This window comes from Epinephelus fuscoguttatus, linkage group LG17 (genome assembly GCF_011397635.1).
Source record: "Epinephelus fuscoguttatus linkage group LG17, E.fuscoguttatus.final_Chr_v1".
NCBI classification, from domain to species: Eukaryota; Metazoa; Chordata; class Actinopteri; order Perciformes; family Serranidae; genus Epinephelus; species Epinephelus fuscoguttatus.
This window is the reverse complement of record NC_064768.1, coordinates 20950292-20962567: the sequence shown is the minus strand read 5'-3', so window position 1 is coordinate 20962567 and position 12276 is coordinate 20950292. Positions and strand designations below refer to the sequence as shown.

Genomic DNA, 12276 nt, shown 5'->3' with positions numbered 1-12276 from the left:
TTAATTATCTAGCCACCTGGACAGGGTTGTAGCATGCAGACACACACACACACACACACACACACACACACACACACATATATACACATATTTTGCATAAAATAGCATCACATGCTTTGAGGCACATTGATGTGTAATGATTTCATAAAACCTTTAACTTCCAAACTTTAAAAATCTGTTTATTGTCCAGAATAAATGTCCTCACTCAATCTTATTTTGCGACTTGTGAGGACATCATGAGGATAAAGTAACACACACACACACACACACACACACACACACGTTCTCTCAGGTAGCAGATGTTGTCCTTCTTTTGATTAAAGTCAACAAATTAAGACATTGTACTCAGTCACTGCTGCAGAAACACCACATTATTCTATAATCGGCTGTAGGGGAATACAGCAGCTTGTTTAGAAACTCAGTGCGATCTTAATTATTATTCAAGGCCGGCAGCAGACACTCATACAAACTTTGATGTTCTTCTTCAGACTGTTTCCAGGCTGTTGTTGTGTTTCAGCAGGTTCAATGCTCCTATTGAGAGCTTTTTAAATCAGGGGTTTGAATCTAGCCACCACACACTGAGTGGACATGATGTGTGTTTTAGTCTACTGAGCCACAAAGAGCATCATAGTGTTGACCCAGTCTGTCTCCAGGATCTGTTTTCCTTTGTCACTGTCTCCCTCAGCCTTTCCTCAACATGTACTGTCTACTTTGAATGAAAAGTTTCTTGCTAGACTGTGTATTTTAATTGTGCAGCAGTAAGAACAAGGATTAAATCAGTCATTATCTATGGTACAGATGCAGAAGAGTGAATGCTACATGACAGTTTTAGCTCACAGAAGCGTTAAACTATCAAACTAAAGTGTGCACCTGTGTTTGTACACGATGTAATGCATTAACTTGAGAAGAATAAATCTGCTCTGTTTTGTGAAATAATGAGATTATCGCTTTAACTCAGAAAGACAGAGCTAATATTTTTTTTCTCGAGTGACTGCACTACATTATAAAATCAGGAAAATATGTTAGTTCATGACAAAAGTCAGTTTGCATCAATTTTAGCCTCTTTGGCGGTGCAATGCGATGACAGGCCGCCACAAAATACCACCCATCTCCGTCCAAGCAGAGCTCATACGTCATTTTAAGTTAAGTCAGCACTGAGTTTGAGAGAGAGACTGAACAAGTAAAGAAATATATAAAAAACATAAGTAGCCATTGTAACATTTACACTGGCCTCTGGGATGCTTAGTACTGTTTACTAAGTTCTCCGGCCTGTGCATGACATTGAATGTTACACATCAGTAAAAATCAAAACAGAAATTAATTCATTCACAGTAGAGTCTTGTACACGGCTCTGGTCTAATACGAAAGCAATCAACCTTTTTAACGGGTTTTCCTGCATTTAAAAAACCCTCACATACGTGCAAATTTTGGTATAAATGTTAATGTTAAGTCTTTATAAAGTGTGCCTTATTAGAAGGTGGTACCATTATGTCAGCATTTCAGAAATACAAATCAGCTTGTTTTAGTAACTTTGTAAAAATAAATAGATACATTAGTAAAAAAAGATTAAAACACAGAATAACACAAATTACTGCAATAGAGTCCAGACAAATTGCACAGTTTTCTTTAATGTGTGTCTCCTGACATCAGATCAGTTAAACGTGATTCACTGTTGCTTTGTCGACCTCAGCATTAGAACTTAAAAGTACACTTCTTTCAGATAGAAAGTTGATTTTGTTACCTGTGTCTTCATGGAATATTTTCATCAAGACTTTACTGAGTATGTTACAATGCTCGGCAGTGATACAAGAATTCAATGATACATACATAGAAGAATCAATATCTTGATGTCAGGTTTTAATTTGAATGTATTTGTTCTTTTTTCTTATTTCTTAACCAAAGAAGTCCTTAATCTTCTGAATGAAACCCTTTTTTTGTCCATTGCAGAGGTTTGACTGACAACACTCGAACTCAAAGTCGGGGAGGACATATCTGACGGCCAGGGTCATGAAGTCACAGTCTGCGTTCCTCATACATTGGGTGTAGGTCATTTCTGAGGGGAGACAGTGTGAGAAACAGCATCAGTCTTGGGAGCATTACTATTAGTTTTTTTTTTTTTTAACAATTTAAAGAAGCTTGAAGGTTCAATATGGACCTTTTGCCTGAGCTTTCAGTCACATCTCATGGCCTTCATCAGTGCATATGTTTTGATCAGTTGTCAAGAGATAGTTCAGTTGTTATGTGATTTACATATGGAATTTTGGTCACTATTAAACAGTAATAAATTACGTACTCTACATACAAACTCTGTCGACTAATGAGGTCCATGAGAAGTGTTGAAAAGCTCCAGTGGGTGGATCTGGTGCTAAGTATTATTATTCTTTTTTTTTTGGCTTGTCAGTGTTTAAAAAAAGGTTAAATTAGTATTTGAAGATAAATATTCTGATCAATGCCGTACCAATTTTAACAACCCTCCTCCATCCTTCCACACATATACCTGCCTTGTTTCCATTTTCACCATGCTTTCACCAGACAGACATTTTATGTTCTCAAAATGTAACTCCCTAACGATGCTTACCACCACTGGTGAGTTTGAGGCAGCTGTCATCATTTTGGTTACACTCCTGTTTGACTTCACAGCTGTTGGAGGAGCCGTCAGGACAGGAGTAACACTGCAGCGAGCGGCCTGGAGAGACAAGACAGTGTTCCCTTGATTCATTACTCCAGTCTGAAGGTCAGTATTAGTGAGCATGAACTCATCACCCATTCAACATCAACATCAGTCTTCTCATCTAATTCAAGCTCATACACCAAATATAAACATACTTTACAGAATGTCAAAATATTTCTCAGTGTCAGATATTGGCTGTCTTTGTGTCAGCTGTATATAGTCTGGTGAATCATAAGATATGCAAAAAAAATCCTCCGCACACTGACATAGACTTTACTATCGAAATTTAATGAAGGGAACAACGCGTTTCGCGTTTAGCGTCATCAGGTTCACCTCATCAGGTCTGACCTAAGCATTCTCAGGTGTGTTTAAATGCTTGCTGGTCACATGACCAATTTCGTTTTTTCTTTTTTTCTCTGTTTGTCTAAGCAAGACTCAAAAAAATATACAAAAACAATACAATTGCATACATCATGAAGTTGAAAAAGTATGCATCAACCATGGTATACGTTAAAAACATAAGGATTTCAATGCATGAATAGCAAAGTCTACTTACATAATCAATATTACACAAAGCGAGGATAAGAGGTAGAATTACTACAAAGTACTCTATCCTAGCTTGAGACCACCAGTACCTATATACAAATACCTTTATGCAGAGGAACCATATAACAGGACATGAATAATATACATTAATAATATATATCCTGCAAGTCTCTCCTTTACTCACTACTCCGCATATTTTGCATATCTTATGATTTACGTTCCTGCTGCCAACCAGCACCTGACGATCTGTGGCTGTGCAAGGAGATTTCATTGATTCCAGTAGTCTGGTGAATATTTGTATATTTCTATGGAATTGTAAGACTTCATGTTGGAAAGTGAAAAGTTAGATGGATTCAACCCTAAAGCTGAATGACTTTTGCACACTTAAGAAGGCATAGTCAGTTTTTCTGTACATTTTACTCACCTGTGCTAAAATGATAATAAATAAAATGGTGGAGGAAAATCTCAACAAAAATGGAAATAAATCCAGGGCCCAGTTGTTTAAAAAATGTAATGTGCATCAGAAGGATCCAGATTTGGAAATCCCATTTATCCAGGATCAGTTAATCCATTTTACTTGCCAGGTTTTCAAAGCAACATTTTTATTCTATCACCCTGATCCAGATACAAACTTTTTAAGATTATCAAATCTATATAACCAGTGCTCTAAATGGAACTCTATATGACAATGTAGGTAACTAGCTATGTAAAGAACAACAGGTAGATTAGCCAGAGTTGGGTCACTTTAAGTGTGTAAGATTTAGGGGATTTAATGGCATCGAGCACTGAGGATTGCAGATTGCAATCAGCTGAAACTACTCCTGGTTAGAATTCCTTTATCATTCTTTGTTAAGGAGGTTTTAACCGGGAGCCAAATTATCTACAGAGGTCTCTTCCTCTCAAAAACAAACAGACCAGGTGATTTAAACCAACACGCACACTAAAATTAAGCATGTTTCAGGTTCACTCTCGTCACAGAGAGGCTGCTAACTATGGTGGCCGATGCAAAAATGTGAATGGCCCTATCTAGAGCCTATGTTTGGTTTGTCTCTTCTGGGCTACTGTAGAAGCATGGTGCTCTCTGTAGACAAGGACCCTGCTTCCTATGTAGATATCTACTTAATCCCTATAGCAATTACACAAATCAAGTGAAAGTGTTTACATAAAATGTGTGTATATATTTTACCAAGTGCATTTTGTTCTTGAAATCATCCCAAATCCAGCCTTCTGCTGGGATCAGGACAATCCTATTTTTTTTTAAGTGAAGGTATCCCAATCCTACAAAAAAAATTTTGAACAACACATACTGAAGATTTTATCCAGATTAAAATCAAGTCTGGATTACTTAATGTATTCCAATTTTAGAATCCTATTTTCTTCTGAACAACCTTTTCCAAGATTCAGTCCAATTCAATGGCGCAAATCCCATCAGAGTTCCTCTGAACAATTAGCCTCAGGACTTTATCACTATCCTTGACAAAAAAAGTCCCTGTTGTATTTAACAAATATATTAGACTCTTGTCGATTAATTAAACCAAAAAGCTCCTGAAACATCATAGCAAATATTGTGAAGAATATTCAGCACTGACTCTGCATTGGGTAAATGGGAGGCACATGACACAAGAGCAGAACATGCAAACTGCACACTGATGTGCCAAAACGTTCCCTCCGGCTCATCTGTTTCCTCTTTGCAAAACATACAATCTTTCTGACTTAGTCCCACTTGGCTGCACATTTCAGGAGCAAAAAAAAAAGAAGGGAAAATTAATGAAAGTAACACTGATTTTGTTTTTAACCCCCCTTTTATTTTCTTACCAAATCCAAACATGGCAAAGCTGACAGACAGGAAAAACACCACAGAGATCCTCATGATGACTGGAAGCACTGTCACGTCTGAAAATGAAAACCAAAAGGAAAATTCACAACATTGTCACAGCTGGATTAAAGGCAGGGGATTAACTTTGTGGAAGTGAAAAAGGAATAACGCGTAGAGGGAGTCAATAATCAAAAAAATATGACTAAAAATGACTAAAAGAGGATGAGACAAACAAAGTACAGATGAATATTAACATTTTCAGCACAAATTGTTAGCCCTGAATTCATCCAACACTCACCTGTGAATGTGAAGCAAATGACTTTCAGCTCTTGAGGACAAGGCTTTTTGCAACAGCACCATCAACAAAAGTAAACGACCAGTTTGTTTGGGTCCAGAGTCTATGTTTGGATCAGGCGTGTACAATATGAGCCAATGCAGTGTGCTGTTTGTGTAACACAGAGACATATCTAATAGATGTAATAGATTGTTTTTCTTTTTCCTAATGAACAATGTATGTTGAGTGAATTTAATTGTATGTAATTTGACTTTGATTTGATTTCTGAATGGACACAGCAGTCATCAGAGGGACAGTGAGGGCAGGGAGGGGAGTTAGTGATTACATTGCACAATTACAGTAGGCTAATTCAGCTTGTGGACAAACACAGTTATCTGCTGTTAAACCCAAGATTAGGTAATGACAGGGAAACACAAGGAGGAGCAGAGGGAGGAATGTAGGGAGAAAGCAAGAGGGAGGGAAGGACAGGAGACTTAAAGAGAAGAAAATAAAAGTGTCTGTTTACAAGGTGAAACACGATGTGATCACCTGTGTGTTTTGTATCAGTTGTAATATTTAATGGGAGGTTGGTAACATGTTAGAGCAGTTCATAACACATTCAGCCTGAAGCACGGAGTCATATTCTGCGAGCTGATAAACTGTTACTGCTGCAGGATTTGCCCTAAAAGTCAGATGTGTGTAACATCTGTGTCCATCAAAGGGAGAGGGAAGTCAGCACATTTCTGCTGAGAGTGAGGGTGAAATGAATCAGTTTGAACTTTACTGAATTTATAACAGACACCTCCAGGAGGAGGAAAACAAACAGGGCAGAGAGCTATGTAAAATAACAAAAATAAACCTGACGTGTGCACTGTGAGTATGTCACATGTATCTGCTTATTTGCCGGCCCAATAAACACCATCCTGCTGCTGTAAATACTCATAGTAGGGTTTTACCGCATAACTCAAGGCTTCATTCATAATGTTGAAACCTGCTGTTTCTGCACAGCTACAGATAAAGATTAGGCAACACTAATATTCTTAGTATTATATTCATTCATTTTCTGTAACCAGTTATCCTGTTGGGGGTCACGAGGGGACTGGAGCCTATCCCAGCTGACATTGGGTGAGAGGCAGGGTACACCCTGGACAGGTCGCCAGACTATCACAGGGCTGACACATAGAGACAGACAACCATTAACGCTCACATTCACACCTATGGACAATTTAGAGTCACCAGTTAACCTGATAGTGGGAGGAAGCCGGAGTACCCAGAGAAAATCCACGCTGCATGCAACCCTCTTGCTGTGAGGTGACAATGCTAACCACTGCACCGCTGTGCCAGCATGGCAGCATCAGTATTATACTATTTGTAGAATGTGGTAGTTACGTGCTTACTTGACTTCCTTTGCCTGAGGGCCACTTTTGCAAAATGACAGGATGCCAGGGGCCAGTTAACAAATACTCTGATAATATTTACATATAAAAAATGTATTGCTTGTTTTCAACCTTTCACTGTTTGCTGTCCTAAGCCATTTTTTCCAAGAGGCAAATCCAGTCACATCAGCCCCACATAGCTCAGGTGTATGCAGGGGTGTTTCCAAGATTCGAGGACATCTGTGGGTCAGCCGAACTTCTGTCAGGGGGTCCAGTGGATTCTACCCTGGCATTTTTTTTTTAAAAAAAGATAAATAAACAAGCTCTAATTTAACGCATATTATTGTACTGTGGTTCTTTACTTTCATTTAAATTACCAAAAACAATCCCAGTGTGAATCAATTTATTTTCATTGCAGATTACAAAATGGTTGGTGGGCCACCTGGCGCCCTATCACAGGCCAGATTCAGCCTGTGGGTGGTAAGCCTAATATCACCAGTTGGCCAAAAGTCAAAATTAGAAGTAAAGATCAATGTAATCATTTCCAAAATTCACAACATGTTTATTTAATGAAATATTCAGCTTCTATCCATATTTGTTGGCATTTAGCCTTTCTAAACAATTTTTTTTACACAGGCACGCACTTGTATTCGCAATATAACAGCACCATAAATAACATTAATTCATTAAACAAAGTTGATTTCATAAAAAAGAGTAAGTCATTTACTACAATGATTCACTTCATAGAAACTGAGGATTGTGTTCAAGGGTGCGGTCATAATTTATTTATTTTTTTGTACAGTTTTCAGCAGCGATTCAAAAGCGATTCAAGATTTTTTTCCAAAGAGACGCAGACAATCTGCGGAGGTGTTATCCAAGTTTTGCGGTTGTATATTCCATTTGGGCCTAGTCATAAAAAATGCTAACGGACTTTTGAAGCTTCATGAAAAAACTGCAATAGAAGTACAGCCTCAGTAGTGCTCCAAATGTGTATTAATCCAGCACTGAAAATAGTCCCAAATAAAAGCACTATTAAGCTCAATCTGAGTGATGTTTGCCAAATCTAAAATGTCCAGCTGTTGTAGGAAACTGCTGGGCCATTTTAAAACAGCACTCCATGTAAGAGTTTTGTCTGTAGTAGAAACAAACGGTCTGCATGAAGACTAAACCTGGAACAAGGCAGATTTAAGACAGTTTTAAGACACTGCAGGTCCCCAAATACACAGAGCATCCAGACCTCAAAGTTTAAATCCATTCAAAACAAATATTTTCATGCTGTGCTTTTCTGTTAACAATGAAAACTGCCAGGAGAGCTGTTTTTTATTATGAAATTTTCACTCTGTAAAATGACTCAACCTCCCATCGCTGTCAGCAAGCGACACAGGTTTTATGTCAATAAACATTCAATCAGGACTGAAACTCTCCTCCGGGTGTTATGAGTTTTATAATCCTGAATTCATATTAAGTCTTCTTTCTTCCCCCTCTCTCTCTCGCTGCAGATCATTGTAAGCTTCAGAGCCCGCTGGAGGCATGAAATCAGAGTTCAGAGACTCGCACACACTCATACACATGCACCAGAAGCATGAAATCAAAGTTCATGTTACAGTTTTTCCACTCTGAGTATTTTCTTTATGGACCTGCAGCTTTTTGAATCAGTTCAAGCCTCGGTACTTACAGAAGAGGAGAGATCATCTCATTGTGAATAATAGATAAGACTCTACTACAACCTGGAGCAAAGTTTATCGTAATAAAATCTCAAAAGTTGTGTCCTTACCGACCGAGGAGTAATAACAATCAATTAAAGAGAATAATTTTATTTGGGAATGCAGCCAGTGTCATGTTTAATTCAGAGATGTTTGAGGTATAATCATGAATCATTTTTCCCAGGGGGAAGCTCAACATTTTCTCACAGAGGTTTAAATGTCGCCATCTGAAAGCAACATGACTTTGCTTTGCCATTGCAGCTATTTAGGCTAATGACTGGCTGTCCTGCTGCTCATTACTTCTTGTCTGAGGACGGGGCTAAAGGCTGGTGTAATGAGGCAAACCACAGCTTTTATTCCTTTCTGGTGTCGGCTGTTAGTGGGGTTTTCTTTGTGCCTCTGCAGTGCTCACACCTCAGTCAACGTACTCAAAGCTGCCCGAGATTCTCTACTTATTTATTTACATGTTAAGAGGACTGGTGGCATGCTCTTCATTCTGTGACATCATGTGATCACAACTTTGTTTTTCATCAGAGGGAGCTTGTAAATAGGCGAATCAGTCCTTTTATCAAAAGGTCAGAATTCCTTGACTGCCATGATGTGAAATTTGTTAAAATTTCCCGATATTTTCTTGCTATGGACACATGGATGATATTTCTGTCTTCTGTATAATGACAGAATTGTTGATGCGGTAAAAACTTTTATTGACTATTCACACTACAGAAAACTAGTGGCCAAATCTACAAAACATATAGAGGTAAGCAGAAGTCAGACAGTACTACTGTATACATGAAAAAAGCTGTCTAAAGATTTGCAGTCGGAGCTGTGTGAAAATTGATAAATTGCCTCAAGTGATGTCACTTGAGTCCGTGTTGGTTGAGGCTGAAGAACATCCGGGGGTGTGGAGTAAAACAGAAGTCAGTTTATCAGACCACTGTAGCTCCTCGTCTCTGCTTGAGAGTAGCAGACTGGGGCTACATTAACCATTAAGGCCCAAACAAATCGACATCAAAGAACTACTGGTGACATAGGCCAACTCTTGAGTCTCCTCCCGTCACCTGTGTCTCAGCCAAAAAGTAGCAGTGAACACATCGCAAAGACTACATCTGACAGCCAACTAGCATAACACTAACCATTATGAATCATTTCTGCTGAAGAGCTCAATGGCTAAAGGGTTTTTGGACTTAATATAACCAGTTTGTTTTGATCTCACACCTCTTTGACTTTATTTGCTTTTTTTTGCAAACTGAGCTGAACTGCCACTCAGAGGGATTTCACTCACCGACAGTTTAAATTTGATGAATTGGCTAAAAAAAGCTCACAAAGGCCGACTAGTTTCAAGGGCGCAGGACACACCACAAAAACTAGGACGCAAGATGGTCACCAACAGCCTGACACTGACCAGCGGCTGTTTATCAACTTGGTGTGTGGCCTTTAATAGGTTTAGTCTGACTGAAACTGGACTTTTAAAATACACATAAACATGTTAGTCTGACTGAAATCGTATTTCTCAAAGTCGGACTAACACACGCAGATAATGCGATTTGAGTTAAATTACTCCTGCATGTATACCGTTAACAGGACTCAAATTGGACTAGGCACTCTGCGCATGCTCCACAGTTTCCTCCCTGGGCTTTGACCCAGAAGTCAAAAGCATTAAATGCATAGCAGAAGAAGAAGCAGGTAACAACGTGGCAAAATCTACATCCAGAGCTGTGCATTTTTAAACGGACGAAATATACAGAGCTGTAAAGTTGTCCACCATGGTACCAGTTTGCTGCTAGCTAACCATAGCTAACTCATTTGTTGTTTGTTTGGTCTTTGACATAATAGGTAAACTGGAAAAGGTCCAATACTAACCAGCTGAAAGGGCATATCACCACCTATTGTAGCAGAGTTTGACTTACTTCGGTCAATAAATCGATTCCCTGTCCATGCTTGTATACTGGGACAAGGACAGGAGTCCAATTAGACAGCCTAGTTGAGTTATAACCGTAGCTCAACTTAACTGTGCACGTACACGTACCAGTTATCTTAAGTTTTGCAATTTTAGGGTTAATCTACTATTAATTTTGTTCATATGCAACATTAGCTAAACATGTTTTGTGGAGAACATAATACTGAATGCAGCACACTAAAGACACAAGTTTTTAAAGGAATAGTTCTAAACTTTGGCAATTTATCTTATTTTGTTTCTTGCCCAGAGTCCAATGCAAAGATTGATATAAAATCCATTTCTGTGTCTCTTCATTTTCTTCGCTTTCTCTTTTACCCCCCCCCCCCCTTTGCTACATTTTCTGTTCCTCTCTTTTACGCTATTCATTCACTGTCTTTTGTTCAATTTTTTCTCTTTCAATCTGCCACCATTCCTCTCTGTCTTTCTCTCATTTCCCAGTCCACTGAGTTAAATATGGGAAAACCAAACCAATCAGGCCATGACATGGTTATTATTTTTAAGTACTGATTTTTTTAATTCCCTCTCAGTCTCTCTCTCTCCATCATTACTATTTGTCCTCTTCTTCCCTTCCTCCACCTCTTTTTCTTCTCTCTCTTTCAATCTGTATTCTGTCCGTTTGCAAGGATGAAAAATTTCAACACTAAGATTGAAACCCATGAATTAATAAATCATTAACATTTGACCAACATTGTGTGTGTGCACGCTCGCTCATGCATGCGTGCATGTGCCTTTTGGAGGGTTCAGAAAAAAGCCTACTTACCCTGAATAACTAAGACACCATCGATACACACATTCATATGTATGTATGTATTCACTGAGAGTCTCCATTTGACACCCTGACTGAAAAGAGCTTCCATCTATAAAAAAGATTCCTGAATACATGTACTCCTGCACAAACTACATGTATTATGCTAATCATGCTCCAACTGTGCAAAGTTACTCACCTCATCCAGGAAATGAAACACACATGTTAGAACCTCCCTGTTGAGCTCATTTAAAGTGTGCAGCGATCATTTATAATCTGTAATATCTTCATCAGGGGGATGGGGGACTGTAGTTTTTGGACAAATGATGCAGCAAGAGAAACGAGACAAAGGCAAGATGAAAATCTGAAGATTTGAAATGTTTTTTTGTTTGTTTGTTTGTTTGTGTTGTCTGCAAACTCATGGCACTTTTCAATAATTTTAAAAGAAAACTCAGACATTAACCTGCAATATTTATTAGGTCACTTGGGGGCAGCAGAAGTAAGTTGTAAGTACAACAGTGACATATCATCAGCTTTTAAGCTGATATTGTCAACATTAAACAGTTACTTGTTTACAAATCCAGCAGTTACGAAACAACATTATCATTCATTTAGGGTCATTTTTATGTCCACCCGATAAATAGAAGTCCAATATTTTCTCTCTTTGCTACTCTAATTTGGGTCTCTACCAACTCTCTTGAGGGAAATAACTGCCTTTTTAGCTGCTGAATGCTCCACTGTGCTCACCAGCCACTCGCTAGCTGTGTGTTTCTGCTGTTTGGTGCTTAAGGTTTTTTTGCTGTAAACATTTCCCACTGCTGCTAAAAACAACGTTATAAGAGCAGTGAACATGAGTCAAAAAGGTAAAGTTGTGGGCCTGACAGCTAAACAATGAGCTAAAGCTAAGTGGCAAACTGGAAACTAAAGCCAACACAGAAGAGCCAAAAACTGCAGTTCCTCTAATGGCCAAGAGGAGTCAATCCCCATAGACCCCCGTGTTAAAATGTCCACCTTTAACAGCAGAAACATGTTTACAGCCTGGTACAAAAATCAGTTTCAGTCTCTACAGTTAATTTCCCCTTTCATGATAACTGTACAGGGGGTGGATTTTTATATAACTGACCCATTTAAATGCATCTATCAACCAGTGTTATACAAGGTACTGTAAAGTACCTCCTTTGAAGGTAA

At 38.6% G+C, this 12276-nt stretch overlaps 1 protein-coding gene across 1 annotated transcript; it reads right to left on the bottom strand.

The window, feature by feature from the left end:
• Window positions 1-1608: 1608 nt before the first annotated feature.
• On the bottom strand, window positions 1609-5408 carry LOC125905378 (CD59 glycoprotein-like). Its single transcript, XM_049603290.1, has 4 exons — window positions 5332-5408; window positions 5033-5110; window positions 2579-2686; window positions 1609-2053 (listed from the first exon to the last, which is right to left on the bottom strand). The coding sequence occupies exons 2-4, from the start codon at window positions 5085-5087 to the stop codon at window positions 1893-1895; spliced, it is 324 nt and encodes a 107-aa protein (XP_049459247.1). The 5' UTR covers window positions 5088-5110; window positions 5332-5408; the 3' UTR covers window positions 1609-1892.
• Between the last annotated feature and the right edge of the window lie 6868 nt (window positions 5409-12276).

What these genes read in the sequence shown, in the direction of transcription:
- LOC125905378 (XM_049603290.1), bottom strand. Translation starts at nt 5,087, where the DNA reads ATGAGGATCTCTGTGGTGTTTTTCCTGTCTGTCAGCTTTGCCATGTTT. An exon ending in CTTTGCCATGTTTGGATTTG is followed by an intron (nt 2,687 to 5,032) that starts GTAAGAAAATAA and finishes TTGTCTCTCCAG; the next exon opens with GCCGCTCGCTGCAGTGTTAC. An exon ending in CCTCAAACTCACCAGTGGTG is followed by an intron (nt 2,054 to 2,578) that starts GTAAGCATCGTT and finishes GTCTCCCCTCAG; the next exon opens with AAATGACCTACACCCAATGT.